General features: G+C 57.3%; 1 protein-coding gene across 6 annotated transcripts in view; it reads right to left on the reverse strand.

Moving 5' to 3' along the window:
• ARAP1 (ArfGAP with RhoGAP domain, ankyrin repeat and PH domain 1) overlaps positions 1-15,838 on the reverse strand; it is a 61,496-nt gene that overhangs the window by 1,602 nt on the left and 44,056 nt on the right. For 5 of the 6 annotated variants that reach the window (XM_043906516.1, XM_043906544.1, XM_043906509.1 and 2 more), the window contains 19 exons: positions 15,484-15,658; positions 14,126-14,260; positions 12,400-12,535; positions 12,038-12,140; positions 11,037-11,232; positions 10,714-10,765; positions 10,442-10,605; positions 10,041-10,253; positions 9,605-9,710; positions 9,052-9,199; positions 8,875-8,961; positions 8,719-8,787; positions 8,292-8,409; positions 6,802-6,915; positions 6,410-6,555; positions 5,848-5,880; positions 2,173-2,255; positions 1,384-1,434; positions 1,150-1,213 (listed from right to left, as the gene is read on the reverse strand). In XM_043906516.1, the coding sequence (XP_043762451.1) occupies positions 1,150-1,213; positions 1,384-1,434; positions 2,173-2,255; positions 5,848-5,880; positions 6,410-6,555; positions 6,802-6,915; positions 8,292-8,409; positions 8,719-8,787; positions 8,875-8,961; positions 9,052-9,199; positions 9,605-9,710; positions 10,041-10,253; positions 10,442-10,605; positions 10,714-10,765; positions 11,037-11,232; positions 12,038-12,140; positions 12,400-12,535; positions 14,126-14,260; positions 15,484-15,658 (2,193 nt within the window). The remainder of the gene's footprint in view (positions 1-1,149; positions 1,214-1,383; positions 1,435-2,172; positions 2,256-5,847; positions 5,881-6,409; positions 6,556-6,801; positions 6,916-8,291; positions 8,410-8,718; positions 8,788-8,874; positions 8,962-9,051; positions 9,200-9,604; positions 9,711-10,040; positions 10,254-10,441; positions 10,606-10,713; positions 10,766-11,036; positions 11,233-12,037; positions 12,141-12,399; positions 12,536-14,125; positions 14,261-15,483; positions 15,659-15,838) is intronic. The other variant, XM_043906533.1, reaches the window with a different exon arrangement.

Consider the following 15,838-nt stretch of genomic DNA (forward strand, 5'->3'; position numbering starts at 1 on the left):
AACAGCATGTATATTATCTATGGTGAAACAGATCACCAGCCCAGGTGGGATGCATGGGCCTGGTGCACTGGGAAGACCCAGAGGAATTGGGTGGAGAGGGAGGTGGGAGGGGGGGTCGGGATGGGGAATACGTGTAAATCTATGGCTGATTCATATCAATGTATGACAAAACCCACTGGAAAAAAAAAATAAATAAAGGAGAAATTGAAAACAAAAAACAAAAAACCTGTTTGGGGACTTCCCTGGTGGTCCAGGGGACTCTGCACTCCCAATGTAGGGTTTGATCCCTGGTCAGGGAACTAAGATCCCACATGCCGTGAGGCAAAAAACAAAAACACACCTGTTTTAAGTCCAGCCCACCCCTCTAGCCCTTTTCTGGCTTCAAGTCCTCTCCAACCCGCTCCCACCTAGCCCCCTGGAGTAGCCACCTCACAGGCCCCCTCACCTCCAGTCTCAGCCCTCGGTCCATCCTTCCCTACAAGACGCACCCAGAATGAACCCTCTCAGATGCAACCCTGCCCACCACTCTTGCTTAAAAAGTCCCCCTTAGAACTGCCGACTGACAAGTTCAGCTTCCTTGGCGTGGCCTTCAAGACTGAGATTTTACTCCCAGCTCCCTTTTCAGCACCAAGGTCTAACACTCCTAGGCTTCTACCTTTATGCCCTCTCAGACAGTCCTGCCACGCCTGTGAGCCCACTGCTTCCTTGGCCTAGAATCCCCCCTACCCCTACCTGTGCTTGGGGACCACGCCCTGATCCCCAAAGGTTCCACGTCCATGATAGCCTCTCCCTGCGGCCTTCCCCACTCCGCCACCACCTTCATGAGCAGCGTCCCTGGCTTCCCTCTGTCACCCAAGCGCTCGGCTCTAACAGGCCCCTTCTGGATCTGTTTTCCTTTCCATGTGGAGAGTGAGTGCCCGAGGGTAGGGGCCTCCACCCTCTGTCTCTAGCATGCCTGGCTCCAGGCTGGACCATAGTAGGTGCCAGGAAGGGTTTATAAGAGAACAAACATACAAATGCCTTAAAAGCAATTCAAAATCCTGAAGCAATTGGTGGCTTGAACAGTGAAGAAGCACACACACACACACATGCTCTGTAACGGAGGCGTTCTGGGACCCCACCCCACGCCCTGCACCCCGTGCCTGGTACCTGCACGAAGAGGAAGGTGGCGAACCACTCCCGGAGCTCCATCTGTGTCTCACAGCACAGGTACCTGCAGGGTGGGGCACAGATCTGGACACCATCAGGGCTGGGCCGGCTGGGCAGGGACACCCTACCCTGCTCCCCTGCCCAGGGTCTTGGGGCGGCACCCAGACCTGGACAGTGAGGGGACCCAGTACAGGGGAGTGCGCTACCACCCCTCGGCCTGGGGCCCGTGCTCACCACTGCTGCTTCTCGTGTTTCTCCGTCTCGTGTATCACCGTGAAGCCCCAGCTGCAGAGAAGGAGCAGGTGCGGTCACTCGACAACCCGGAGAGGCCTCACAGCCCAGCAACCCGGACCAGGGCTGGGGGCAGAGTTCAGGGCCTTCGGCAGGCACAGCACATCCCAGCCTCTGTCTCCTCCTCTCACGGGCCCCTCCCGCCAGCCTCCCAGAGACTTGGCTCCCTACCCCCGAGCCCTATCCCCCAGAGACAAGCAGGCACAGTCAGGGGCTAAGAGGAGAATGCCAGAAACCCAAGTCGAGTGACTGCAACTAATAACAATGGGAGTGGCTGTGCATCACGTTTCAACTTTTAAAACATACAACCATCTCAACTGTATTTCAATTTAAAAAACAGAAGAAACACAATCACCTTCTGCAACAGGCATGCCATTATTTTTCCCTTTCTACAGATGTGGGAAGTGAGGCGCACAGAGGTCCCAGAGTGACTCAGTGACTAACTGGATTTCGTCCAGGCCAATGGTTCTTAGACATGAGCCAGCATCAGAGTTCCCAAGATGGCTTGTGACAGCCCAGACTGCTGCCCGCAACCCGAGAATCCATAATTCAGCGCGGCTGGGGTGGTTCCTGAGAATTTGGGTTTCTGACATGTTTCCAGGTGATGCTGATGCAGCTGGTCTGGGAGACCACACCTTCAGAACTACTGAACCAACTCCTGTCAAGTTCACAGCCCCCAGCCGTGTCTCCCTTGTCCGTTCTGAGACCCACAGAGCCACTTCCCCAGCTCACCAGGTGGGTGGCCGGAGTTTCTTCTTCACTCCCAAGTAGACCTTGAGACTCCTGACAGGCCACTCCTTCTCAGGCCGGTGACTCTGGGAGGGGGAGGGCAGAGGGGGCAGGCACTTCAGCCAGTCGGGGTGGGCACTGGGGCAGGTCTCCCAACTGGGTGCCTCCCTCCCCCTTCTCCCAGCCCCTCCATATCCCAGCACAGGGGCCCTCCTCTGGGAAGCCTTCCTGACAAAGCCCTCCCTGATCACAATCCAGCCCAACAGAGCCCCCAGGCCTCTCTCCCTGCAGCAGCATCAGACAGTCAACCCTCAGTCCCCGGGGCAGCTGGATGTCCACAGCAGTGACTCCCAGTCCCTCCCTGCTGCCCTGCAGATGAGAACTGACTCGCAGCATCAGCTGATCCAGCTCGACTGCGGAGGGACACATCTGCACGCTGCACATCACCCTCTGGCACTGAATTAAACGAGCTTGTATGAGCTGAGCACCTTGGACGGCTGCTTGTGTCCGTCTGTCTCAGGTCATTTATTCCTCACCCCTCCCTGCCCTGTGGAGGCTCCAGGGTTGACTGTGTGAACAGAAGGCTCGTGGGGTGAGCAGTTACTAATTCTTTGATTCCACAAAGTGAAGGCTAATGACTCAAGCTGAAGCAGAATAGCCGTTTGGTAGACCACAGGAAGAACTTCCCAATGGTCTAGGTAAGGAAGCAGCAGACCAATGTACTGGGGAGGGGCACCAGATCACTAACATGCTCACCTCTGGTCCCCGCCTCTGCATATGGGTCTGGGCTTGGAAGGAGCAGGCTGGCTCAGAGGCAGGGGAGTGGGAGCAATGACCTCCAGGGAAGAAGTTAGTTAGAGGTCAAGCTGATGAGCCTTCCTCCTGCTCTGGGAGCCACTTGCTCGAAGCCCTGCCCCCACCAGGCAACCCTGGTACCATCAGGGACACCAGGGTGGATGGCAGGGGAAGAGGGACTCACTTACAACCGAAACTGGGGGTCAAATTTGGGCCATTTCTACTCTGTTCCCCACCATTGCTCCCAGCCACCCCCAGGCACGGCTCCTCAGCAGGAACAAAAAGAGGGGACCTAGGGGACGGGCGGGGAGATGGAGAGTTTTGGGAATTAGTGGACTTCCTTGTGAGGTCTCAGTAGGATGAGCTGACTAGGGATAGTGGAGACTTCGGCGCGATCACATGGGTGTGGTTTAGGAGGGGCTTATTAGGAACCTTCACCCTGCTTTCACCTCCAGTCCCCCTAATAACCAAGCCTCTGGTGGGGGAGCCCTATATTTCCTGCATATAGCAGGACAATGGTGCCCAAGAGGGCCAGGAACAAGCTGGGCTGCAGGCAGGGAGGAAACTGAACTGGGTGGAGGGAAGGGAAATCAGGCTGTGGATATGAGAGGACAAGGTGTGGGAAGAACAGAAGAGAAGATGCCTATGTGCAAGCAGGGAAGACACAAGGCTGAGAGCACTTGAGCCTCAAGAAATCAGACTGAGGCTGGAAGAAACTAGGCAACAGGAATGGAAAGACTGAGACAGAGGTCCTAAAAGAACTAAGGCTGAAGGCATGGAAAACATCCGGCTCTGAGCATGTTAGGATAAAGGACGTGGGGGAAACTGGGCTGCAGGTACAGAAGGAAACAGGCTCGGGAATGAAAAGCAGGCAGCAGGCTAGGAAAAGTCAGGCTGTGGATGTCAAGGGAAGAGAGCTAAAAGCAAGGAGTAAAGTGAACCAAGAGTGGGCAGAGCAGGGCGAAGAGAAAACTGGGAATGAAGGCATTCAAGCCAGGCTGTGGCTCTGTGAGAATCAGAAAAACCACCCTCAAGCCTCAGGTGCTGGTGCGCGTGGTGTACACGTGGCAGGTGTGACACGAGCGTGGCCAAGACAGGGAGGTTGAGTGGGCTTTGGGGGGCAAGGGGCGCATCAGTCAATGTTATCTTCTGATCAAGCAGGTCATCTTTCCAGCATTTCTAAGGTATAAGGTCAGTTTGGGGGGCAAGGGGCGCATCAGTCAATGTTATCTTCTGATCAAGCAGGTCATCTTTCCAGCATTTCTAAGGTATAAGGTCAGTTTGGGGGGCAAGAGGTGCATCAGTCAATGTTATCTTCTGATCAAGCAGGTCATCTTTCCAGCATTTCCAAGGTATAAGGTCAGTGACAGGGAACGAAGCTCAAAGACCTCTGCTAGAACCTAGATCTTTCTAGAATGTGCCTTTCTAGGTGCCTCAGGGTCTTTAACAACGGGAGACCCCAGGATGAGGCTTGGGTCTTCACCTATCCTGAACTGCCAGGGGCTGTTCCAAATTCAAGTCTTCTGTCCTGTTGCCCCACACACTAGCAAATACCAGGATTACAAACAGCTCACTGGCTCCTATGAGACTGGTGCTGGCTGCCCAGGGAGAGCACCACCAAGGCCTACACGGACCAGCCCTTGCTGCCGAGGCCTTCTCCCCTATATTCCAGGGAGTAAAAAGCTGGAGCTCTGAGGCTTACACATCTGGATTCGAAACCCAGTCTACCGCCTAGAGACAGCCTTGGACAAGGCACTTGAAGCCTGCTTTCTGCCTGTGAAGTGGGGACAATACCCCTCCCCACATGGCAGCAGGGAGATTACATGTCCCAGTACGGGAAAGGCCGGACACAAAGCCTGGTTCCATAAACATTAGATCTACTTCCTCTTTCTAGTTCTCCTGCCTTCTCTCCTCCACATCAAGGGATCAGCAGACGCTGATGATGTTTCAGGTGCCTCAGCCATCCTCCCTTCTCTCTGTCCACACACAAACAGTCCCTAGAGGGAGGGAGCCAGCAAAAAGGTATTCCAGAACCAAGGGGGACTGACTAGAGGGGTAAGGCCCAGAAGTAAGGATGTGATGACGATGACACAGGGAGGCAAAGAAGAAGAGGCATTCCCCACAAGGGTCAGCAAGAGCCCAGGCTGCATTAATAGAGATATAGTGTGCAAAGAGAGGGAGGTGAGAGCCCTGCTCTATCTGCTCTGCTCCCTCCATGGCAGCCAGGCCTCTTCAGATGTCCTCAGGAGACACTGGTAGGAGCTCAGGCTGGACCCCTGGGCTTAGAAACATGCTTCTGCTGACCGTCTCCACAGAGCACCCGGACTCTGTGGTACCCAAGGCACAGCTGGGATCCACAGGGGTATTATGGGAGGCAGGTCTCAGCTGAACCTGAGTCCGGGCTTTCTCCCAGACAGGCGTATCATTCTAGAGACAGGGCAACCCCCAGGGAGGAGAGGTTGAGCTTCCCTCTCTCAGGGTGTGTAAACAAAGGCTGGCAACCAGCTACCAGTGGGGAATATACCACAAGCTTCTGTAGTCCTGCTCTCATGTTTTAGGATAAGGAAAGTAACAATGATGTTCTAATAGCACTGGAACTCTCTCCAGGGTTGGAAAGAGGGTGGTTCCGACGGGACTCCACTAACTGGCTCCACAGCTGAGTCCTTTGGAGAATTCAAGCACTGATGGGGAACCCTGGCGAAGGACTCTGGGAGAGAGCTGATGATGAGAAGGGCAGGAGCCTAGGCCACAGCCCCTGGGTAGAGACCAAGAAACCATGCCTGGAGATGGCCAGGAGCTCTGGCTGTGACCCTGTGCTCCCACCAGGCTCATTTGACCCCCAGGCGGTGTAAGGCAGCTGGCAGTTGACCCAGAGCTACTCACGGTCTCAGGGGCCCCGCTCCATGGCCTCTGGCTCTGTTTGATAGAGGATCAGGGTTACGGACGAAGGAGGCCCAGGGCTAGGACGGTGTGTGTAGTGGTGCGTGGCGGGATGTGGCTCGTATGTGCAAAAGATGAGGGGGAGGCGCTGGGACGGAGACGGTGTCTGGTCAGGGAGGACACCTGACCTGTGGACAGCGTGGGCAGAGTAGGCCAGGAGTGGGTGTGGCTATGAAGCAACAAGGCATGTGTGGGCCACAGCTTGGGGCTGTCACCACACAGCATCTTCTTGTGGGTGACATGACCAGGCACGGGGGGACAGCACATGCCTGATGTAACGGCATTCAGATACCGGGGCCTGGGAGGGCCCCAGGGCAAAGCCAGAGCCACAGCGGGAGGGTCTCTGAGAGTCCACAGCTCCCCGCAACCAGTGCTGTGCCATATCAAGACCCCACGATGGGGATGCTCCTGCCATCAGGCCCAGGGGGACACTGGAACCTGGGTGACTGAGCACGCGTGGGTGCAGGTGCCCACTGCCAGGGCAGGACCCAGCAGGATCACATACCCGGACCTCCTTATAGAGCCGCAGGCAGCTGCTGTTGAGGATGAAGTAGCGATCATGGAAGCCGCCTGTGGGCAGGCCCAGGCCCAGGAGGCTGCGGTCCTCTCGGAACTTCATCATGCCATGCTTGGTCTCGCCCACGTGGCTGGCTGGGGGAGGAGTGGAGTGGGCATGGGCTGTGCCCACTGTGGACACAGATGCCCGGGGCGGGGTCCCCCAATGAAGGAAACCGCCCTGTCCTGCCCCAGCCTCTGAAGAGGCCTGCCCCCTTGGTACTCGCTGCCCGAGCCTCTCCTGCCTGGCTCCACCATATCCTGCTCCGGGTCTAGATGGAGGGACCCCCCAACCAGGCTTCCCAGCCCTGCAGGCACCGCCCACCCAGAGACACCACCTACCTAGGTACAGCAGCATGGCCTCCATGGACTGGTGCTTCTTCACCACCAGGTAGCTATCTGTGCCCAGCCCGTGTAAGATGGGAAGCACCTTCTCCGCAAAGTGCAGGGGGCGCTCTGGGGAGATGACACTTGGTCACTGGGGCCACAAAGGCCGGACAGCACTGAGGGCTGGCCCATGGACACACATCACCTACGTGGCGAACGGTGCCATCCACTGCCTCTGCCTCCTAGTGCCACATTGCCCCCCTGACCACCCCTGACACATCTGGGCAGGACCAAACCTGCTCCAACCTACCATGTTCAAAACCAAGCTGGTGATCTTTCCTGTGTGTCCTCATCAGGGCAAAGAGCACTGCCCACCAGGCTATTCAAGCCGGAAATAAACTCTCCTCCCTCTCAGTCTGCAATGTGTCGAATCTCTCTGCTTCTTTCCAGCTCCTTGCAGCCACCCTGGCGCATGATACCATCTTCCTGGATGAATGCTGTGGCCTCTGAAGCAGTCCCTGCCATGGGCTCTCATCCCCTCTCTCTGTGTCCCTCTACCCGGCAGTAAGGAGGAATCTTTTCCAGCTCCCAACCACTAATTCTTCAATGGCCTTGCATTGTTGTCAGGCCATGAGGGTGGCCTCTGCCTCCATCTTCAGCCCCACCCCGTGCCACACACCTCACTGCCCTTATCTCAAGTTCCTTGAGAGGATAGTGGCCCTGGCCACCACTGGGCCTTTGTCCATGCTCTCCCCACCGCCTGGAAGTACGTTCCTCTCTTCTTCACCAAGTAACTCCTACTCTTCCTTAACCTCCTAGTCCAGGGACTCCAAAGCCAGAGACCTTGTTAAAAGCTCTGGTGGCATTATGGCCCTTTCTTTCACAGAAGTGAACACAGCTGTAGTTGTGTGTTTATGGGTGTGATCACAGGATCAGTATCTCTATTCCATACTAGAGTAACCCCTGTCAGGGAAGGGACTATGTGCCCGACTCTCCTGCCGAGTGCCTGGCACTAAAAAACAACAGTAAAACAAATGAACAGATACGCCCTCAACCTCCACTGCCACTGAGATCATCCTTCACCCTAAAATGCCTTTATCACCCCCTTCACCACCATGGCCCCTTAACAACACCATCACCAGCACCGCACCCCGTTTCTCCAGCATGCTTATCACCACACTACCTGCTTCACCACCCATGCTGTCACTCACAATCCCATTATCAAATTCAGCATCTCCACCCTTGCAAGCAACACCAATCTCATTAACACTCGAGAAAGTGCCAGAGCTGACACATCTACTCCTTCACGGTCCCGCCCATCAGCCATGTTACAGCTGCCACCTGAACCCCCACCAGCACACTTCACCACCATCACTGAGGTCACAACTTGATAGCAACATCCATCACCTAAAACCCCCCGTGCCACCAGTATCACCAAACTGTGGGGTAGGGAATGACAGACTGGGGCTGCCCCATTTCCTGCACCAGTCCTGGTGGTCACACACCTGCCTCCTCCCTCTCGTTGACCTCGAAGCAGGTCCAATAGTCCTTCTCCCTGATGCCCACATTCCTGCGATCCAGGATCTCCAAGGTAAGCTCCTCTGCGGTCATGGATGCTGGGATCTGCGGGGACCCAGGAGGAGGAGGAGATCAGCCTACCCAACCCCCAGCCCCTACTCTGTCACAACTTTGCTGTGTGGTTCTAAGCCCACCCCTCTCAGGGTCCTTTGGAGTACTGGGATGCAGGAGGCTGTCTCTGAGTGGTCCTGATGGGTGAGGAGAAGGGAAAGAGACAGGCCCTGGCACTGGCCAGATACAGGTCCCAAACCGGGGCTCCCCTGGGGGTGGAAGCCATGCTCCCTGGTTATCAGAGGCTGTGCCTGGTCCAGCCTGACTCTCCTAGCCCCTGGCCTCTCGGTCCCTGGTCCCCACCTTGACATGTTGCTCCGCCTCTGCCTTCTTCTCCTCTAGGTACACGGTACAGATGAAGTCACCGGCGTGCTGTGGGGAGACAGGGCTCAGCGGGAGGCCTGGGGAGTGGGTGCAGGTGCCTGGCCTGAGCCCCCCACCCCAGGCCCTGCCCTCCACCTGGGTCCCGCTAGCAGTGCCAGCCACACGCATCTTCACGATGGCAGTGACCTCCTCCCGCTGCTTCCTCAGCTCCTCCTCATCCACCTGCAAAGGGGGAAGGGACAGGGACAGATGGTCACTGCCACCTGTGAGGCTGAATGCTTCCTGCCGCTGCCCACCGGCTGGGGAACGCACGCTAAACACCACCACATAGTGGTTGATGAGGTCTTCCACCACACGGCCAGCCTTGTAGTCCTGCCCATCTGTCTGGAAGAGCGTGGGCCCAAACACAATAGCCAGGTTGTGCGTGTTCATCTGGTTCGTGTCTGAGAAGCACTGGACACTGGACACAGAAGGACGGAAGCCTTGAATGAGGGGTCTAACCCAGGACTTCCCTACCTCACCTTCCTAATTCCTGCCAGGTCCATGATTGGAGTGAAGCCAGGGTAGGTCCCAGTCAGAGAGGACCACTAGTTAAGAGCAAGAGGAGACAGTCTTTCTGACCAAGTCTTGGGTCCCAGGGAGAAGCAAGGCTGGGAAACTCAAGAGATGTGGCTGCTAGGTGAAACCTCCTCTACTCTCCCACCCTGAAGGAAGCAAGCTGGGAGCCAAAGTGTCCAAAACCAGGGCACACCATAAGGCAACACTCAGTTCCCAGACCCACCTGGTTCCCAGGGGAGAAGAGTCAGCCAGGTTGGGAGTAGAAGAGTCTTTTCCACCCCAGCCCCCCAGGAGTGCTGCTCCTCACCAGTACAAGTGGCTGATAAGAGCCTTCACTGTGGCCCGGTTGACTGGGGGCAGACGTGCCAGAAGCTCTCGGTACCTGGACACCTTCTCCTCCTCATCCTCAATCTCTGGGTGGGGGGAGATGGATCAGGTCAGGAATCCCCCCCACCCCAAGTAACCACCTTCCCTGTCCCGCTGCTCTGCCTCTCATCCTAGGTGATAGCACTCCCTACCCCCTCTAAGTCAAATAAGGCCAGTTGGAGAACTCCAAGGGACCCCCGCTCTGCATAGAGTGACAATGGGAATGAGAGGCAAGGATGAAGGGGCACTAGAGTCCACTGCTGGGGCATGCTTAGCCCCAAGTGCATGATGGGGAGGGCAGGGAAAACTGAGATCAGAGTGTACAAGTCAGCAGCACTGGCCTGGGTCTCAGACTGGGCATGTGCTGCAGGGCCCACCTGAGGCCTCCAGCCAGGCTAGGCGCTGGACCCGAGTGAAGAGCCCATCGGGCAGATCTCGCAGGAAGCGCTTGAGTGCAGAGGAGACGTCGTCCACGTGCTGCTCGCCCTCCTTGAGGCGCACGGAGCGAGCGTCCAACCGTAAGCTCTCCAGCAGCCGTAGTGTCTTTGAAGTCTGACCACACTTGCGGTAGATGCCCTCCGAGGTCAGGCCTGAAGAAGGGTGGGGCTGAGCTGGGGGCGTGGCCAAACATGAGGGGCTACGGGCATTGGCCAAGGGGCGGGCCTCGAGGTTTTCAGGGAGATCCCAGGAAGGAGAGCCTCGGCCTTTGGCAGGAGGTGAAGGTCTCTCTGGGAGGGGCGGGGCGGGGCGGGGCCTGTGTCACGGAGGCGGAGCTCACCGCACTGCGTGATGTAGTCCACACAGCGGTACACAATCACGGGGATATCGGAATCTCCTAGCTGCTGCTCTGACAGCGTGTCCCCCGAGCTGGCCGCTGCTTTCTGGATGGCCCCGAGCCAGCCCATGAAGTCCAGCCGCCGCTCCCCCTGGATGTACAGCGTCCTGGGCCAGGGAGTCAGTCACTTGGGGGACCCACCACCTGTCCCACCCCTCCCAGGCCTGTCAGACTGCCCAGGCTTCTCAGAGCCCCTCTGGGAAGCCAAGGCTCACCTCCGCCGTTCCACCAGCACCAGCACCTGGTTCTCATTGTCCCCCTGGACGGCTGTGGAGAGGCCAGTTGAGGTGAGGCCCAGGCCTCGTTCATGGTCCCTAACCTGCTCCCTCCCAAAGCTCTCTGGGTCCACACACCCCTGGGACCTACCCACCAATCCATGGGGTGGCTGAGATGCACCCCAAGGACAGGAGAGGACATGAGCAGGCAGGCTGCTCCTTCTGGCTGGGTTAGGGTAGAGTTCAGACTTGAGAGGGGCTGGGGCCTGAGAGCCCAGGATAGGGTGCCCTGGAGGTTGGGGCCCAGGTCCAGGCATACGCACAAAGCTCCTGTAGTTTCCGAAGTTGCAGCGGCTCCTCACAGGGCCCCTCTGGGAAGACAGCGTAGAGCTCAGAGCCAGTGAGGGCAAACCAGCCCTCCTGGGCCCGCTGTAGGCTCAGGCCAGCTTTGTAGGGAAGGCGTCCAAGCCTCTCAAAGTCCCGAGCCAGCAGATCCTCAGCCAGGGGAGGCACGAACGCCTGATGGGGAGGCCAGGGACAGGGGAGACAGCCAGGCAGACTGAATCAGCCAACAGCACTGCCCACCTGGGATACCCCAGCTGTTTGGCTTGTGGGCATGTACCCATTTTCCACACAGTGCAGTGACCTAACATGGGTATCATGCCCCATTTCATACCATTCAGATATGCCCTCCTCTGGAATGCCTTCCCAGACACCATTAGGGATGTCCCTTCTCTGGGGCACCAAGGCATTCTTGTCCTCTGTTGTAGTACGAATTACAGTTTCTGCTGTTTGGACCCCATCTGTCTCCTCTACCAGCCTGGGAGCCACTGAGGAGCTGGAACCATGACCGGTTCATCCAGGTCCCCAAGCTCCGAGGACTGACCCTCAGGAGGCGCCCAGATAACTGAGCAATGAACCAGAGAATGAGAGTCACAGGCCCTCAAAACACAGGGACCCTAGAGGGTACCTGATTCCAGTCCCCAGGGCAGAGCTTTCCTCTGCAGCCTCCCTGCCTCTTTCCTCCAGGACAAGGCGCTCGTTCCCCCAGAGGCAGCACTGTCCATCCTAGGATGGCTCTGACTTTCATTATTAAACATATACTGAGCATCTAGGGAGTGCAAGGCCCATGGCCCTACTTCCACAGAGTTGAGCCAGGTCTCCTGACCGCCCCCCGCCCCCGGAGGGCTGCAAATTACATCTGGTCCTGGGTCCTGTGTCTTCTGCCTTCCATCCAGCCCTGATCCATAAAGCAGGAAAACCAGGGGTCCTACCCAGCATCCCGACAGACTCCCCTCACAGCAGCCTGCTAACCCAGGCCCACCTTGGCAATGCACTTGACCCACTCACGAGCCAGCTCTGCGCTCTCCAGCCCAAACAGGTATAGCCGCTCTCCTTCTGTGTACACTTCAAAGGTATGCTCAAAACTGTTGATACACAAGCCAGGATTCAGGCCCATTCTGCCAAACACTGGCCCACCTCCACCCACTGCCCCTGAGACTACCCTTCCCTGGTCCCATAAGAGGTTAGGGCCTCAGGAGACCTGGTTTAGCCCTTGCACAGCACCAGCTTGCTGTGTGACCCCAGGGAGATTCCACCCGTCTCTGGGCCTGTTTCCCAATCTCCCCAATGGAGGGTTAGACCTTACATCAATAACAGTCTGTGATTCTGCCCGGGGGTGCTCACCCATGGGTGTCAGGAGTGGGCACTGCCAGACACACAATCTCGCTGGCCCGGATCTCCCCGTTGGGGGTCACTGCCCGCTCATTCTCATAGTAGCTCAGGACCCCGTCGCTAAGCACACACCACCGTCGGCTGAACTCTGGGGAGAAGACAGGCAGGGGAACCGTGAGGGAGCCCTCCACCCTCACCTGAACATTACCACTGCATCCTCCCTGGGCCCCAACTCCCATCTGACTAATGTCCTCTTCACTCTAACTCCCAAGCTTCCCCCAAATCCATCTTCCTCCCTGTAGCCCCAGCAAGCCAGCCCCACCCACCTCTCCAGCCGCCTCTCTGACCACTTTGGATACACATCCCACACTCCCTGCTTTTGCTCACCCTATTCCCTTTACCCACACCCTCCCACCCTTCAAGGCCAGCCCAAATGCCCAGGAAGACTTCCATAAAGTTACCCCGTGCCCCACCCTCCTCTGCCAGCAGGACCTCTGCCAGCAGGACCATCTGCTTCCTCCTATAATGGATCTAAGGAGACTGACAAGATCCCGTAAAGGAAGAGAAATGGGAGTCTGAACCAGGAAAGTAGGAGAAAATGCAGACTGTCAAGGTCACGTAGGCTCGTATAAGTCATAGCACTGAGCATCACATAGGTTCAGAGCTTCCTGGCATCCATGGCAATAAAAGAGGATGAGTCAGGCAGTTACATAAATGATATTGCCAAGCAGAGGGAAGCAGACTAGGGGCAGTGCCCCAGGGGCAGTGAGGTGGTGAGCTGCAGAGAGTTCCCAAGAAAACCGTTTGGGAGTTGGAGAGCTTCATCTGGGGGTGCTGAGGGATGCAGTGAGTAATGGCCTCAACAGTGCTCACACAGCTCTCATCCTGTCTACGAGAACATGACCTTTGCCTTCTGAGGGCGGTGTGCCCCAGAGGCTGCCTCCCAGGCTGAGCTTCCTCCAGAACTCTCACCCTGCATTCCTCATCCTGTGGCCCTGCAGCACACAGGCCCACAGAGAACCATAAACAGACTCAGAAATAGCAAATTAAGGTCAGGTAAGTAGTGTGAAAAAAGGGCTTGCTATTTTTGATTAAGTGGTTGGGAATCAAGTCTTCAAGGAGTGACACTGAAAGAGACCTGGTTTTTAAGTAAGGGACTAACCATGCAGATATTTAGGGAAATGCACTTTGGGCAGAGGGAACCACAAGTACAAAGGGTCTGGTGAGTATGTACGTTTAGGAAACAGCAAGAAGCCCAGTAAAGCTGGAGAGAAGTCAGCGAGGTAATGGGGTGGGGCAGCCAATGTTCGTGTCCTTGCGGGACTTGGTAATAAGGACTGTGGATTGTACTCAGAGATGGGAGCAAATGGAAGGCTGAGGAGAGAGATGACAGAGCTTTAAGCTTAGTCTTCAAACTTCCCAACATCCAACTACTCCAAATACCAGCTGCCCCAGCACAGGGCCCACACCTAGTAGGCGCTCAATAAAGGGCTTCTTTGAGCTCAAGGGAACTCTGGCAGTGGCTCACTCTGCAGTGCCATGCTCCACTCTCACCGGATCAGCCCATTTGTTAAGCACTCACTGTACACCCCAGACCACACCCAGGACACCCTGCAGGGTGGCTAGACCAGAGTGCACTTGGCGCCCTCAGGGGGTGCCCCAGCCTGGCCAGCTCTGGCTTCTCTGGCCCTGCCACCATGCCAGAATGCAGTGGCCAGGGCGGGGTCCTGGCACCCACCTTCCCGGGCCCGGCGGTCCTGCAGCAGCTTCCCTGCAGAAGCAGTCTTGTAGACGAAGCTGCTGTGGCTCACAGTTGGCAGGATAACTGAGTAGTGCTTTTCCAGGGGCCTCACTGAATCCAGCCGAGGTACCTCTTTGGGGAAGGGAGGGAAAGAGTGGCTGGTCACGATCCAAGGGAGTCCCCCCTTACCCTCCCCTGGACTGGGTATTTAAGCTGGCACTCAGTCACCCGCCCCTGCTCCCCAGCACTGTTCCCTGACTAGCACCCTTGGGCTCCTACTGCCACATTCCGGATCTTGCCTAAACCTTTCTCCACCTTTCCCACTTTGTGTAAATTCCGTCCCACTCACAAGGCCTGGCTCCAGTACCTCTCCTTCCAGGGAGCTTCCCTGACTCTCCAGCCCAGCTCTTCCTGTTGGAAGCACAGGCCCAGCAAACTAGAATGAGGGGGGCCTGCAGCAAACTCTCTAGCAATCCCCAGAGGGAGCTTGTCTCAGACAATGCAAAGCCTAAGGAAGCAGCTTGGCTCCAGCCCTGCTCCCAGCGGTCCCAAAGCCCAAGCCAGCTGGGTGGTCTCCTGTGCCTTCCCGGACACCTGGGCTCCCTCCAGCCCATCGCGCCCCACCCACCCACGGCCCTGAGCCCAGAGTCCTGGCCGCCGGGCTCCACCCTTGGTCCTGCAATGTAGCCCTAGAGGCTAGTACTGGGCCATGACCAGCAACTTCACCCCCACCACCCCCTTCTCAGCTACCCTGAGAGTGGGAGCCAAATGGGACCCAACCCAACTGCAACAGAGCCCCACCCAGAGAGCGGCAGACAGGGCTGCCCGGGTGAGTCCCTCCGCACACAGGAAATGCAGCACACCACCGCCCCCCCCCACATACACAGCAGCACAGACACGCTCTGCGCACACGCACCCGCGCGTGCACACACACACACACACACACACACAAAAGCCCCGAGGCCCTCGACACCCCCAGGTGCAAGGAAGCAGAGCCACAGCAGCTCAGAGACACACAGACCCAGGCTCATGGACACTGCCTGGAGGTCCCACACTGTGGGCCAGGGAGGGACCCACAAACACACAGAGAGATGCAGACACAAAGACACCAAGGGACACGTGTATGAAGGGGAAGCCAGAGGCACAAATGCCCAAAAGTCATGTAAACGTCACACACACAGTGTCACACCAGGGCCCCTGGCAAAGCTGCAACGACAGCTCAAGTGGTATATGAACCAGACCTCACAGGGTGATACCCCTCCACTGGCACCCAACAACCAGCATCCATCCCCTCCCAAGGGCCTGACCCTGGCAGCAGGGAGGTGCCATCCCTTTAGGGGAACAGTCCCCCTCACCTGTGGTCCGGTTGTTCCGAAGGAATTCCATCTGCAGCGTCTGTCCCGCCTGCTCGGCAAGAGCCAGAGGCGTGGGGGCCTCGGGGTCCCCTGAGAAGCAGCTGACCCCAGCCCCACAGCCCAGGAGCGCCTGGGTCTCAGCCAGGTCTGAGGTGGTGACTGCGGCACACAGGGCCTGGAAGGAGGGGAGCGGGGAGGCTTAGGCCGAGCCGGAGTGCGGGGCCAGTGGGTCAGTGACCCATGCAGGGGCGAGAGGGAGGAAGAGGAAGGAGGCACCCAGGTCAAGGGCCCACCCTCAGAGTGAAAGAGAAACAAGGGAGGAAGACAGACAAGAGGAGAAAAAGAAAGGCCAAAG

The sequence above is a fragment of the Cervus elaphus genome, chromosome 1 (assembly GCF_910594005.1).
Source record: "Cervus elaphus chromosome 1, mCerEla1.1, whole genome shotgun sequence".
NCBI classification, from domain to species: domain Eukaryota; kingdom Metazoa; phylum Chordata; class Mammalia; order Artiodactyla; family Cervidae; genus Cervus; species Cervus elaphus.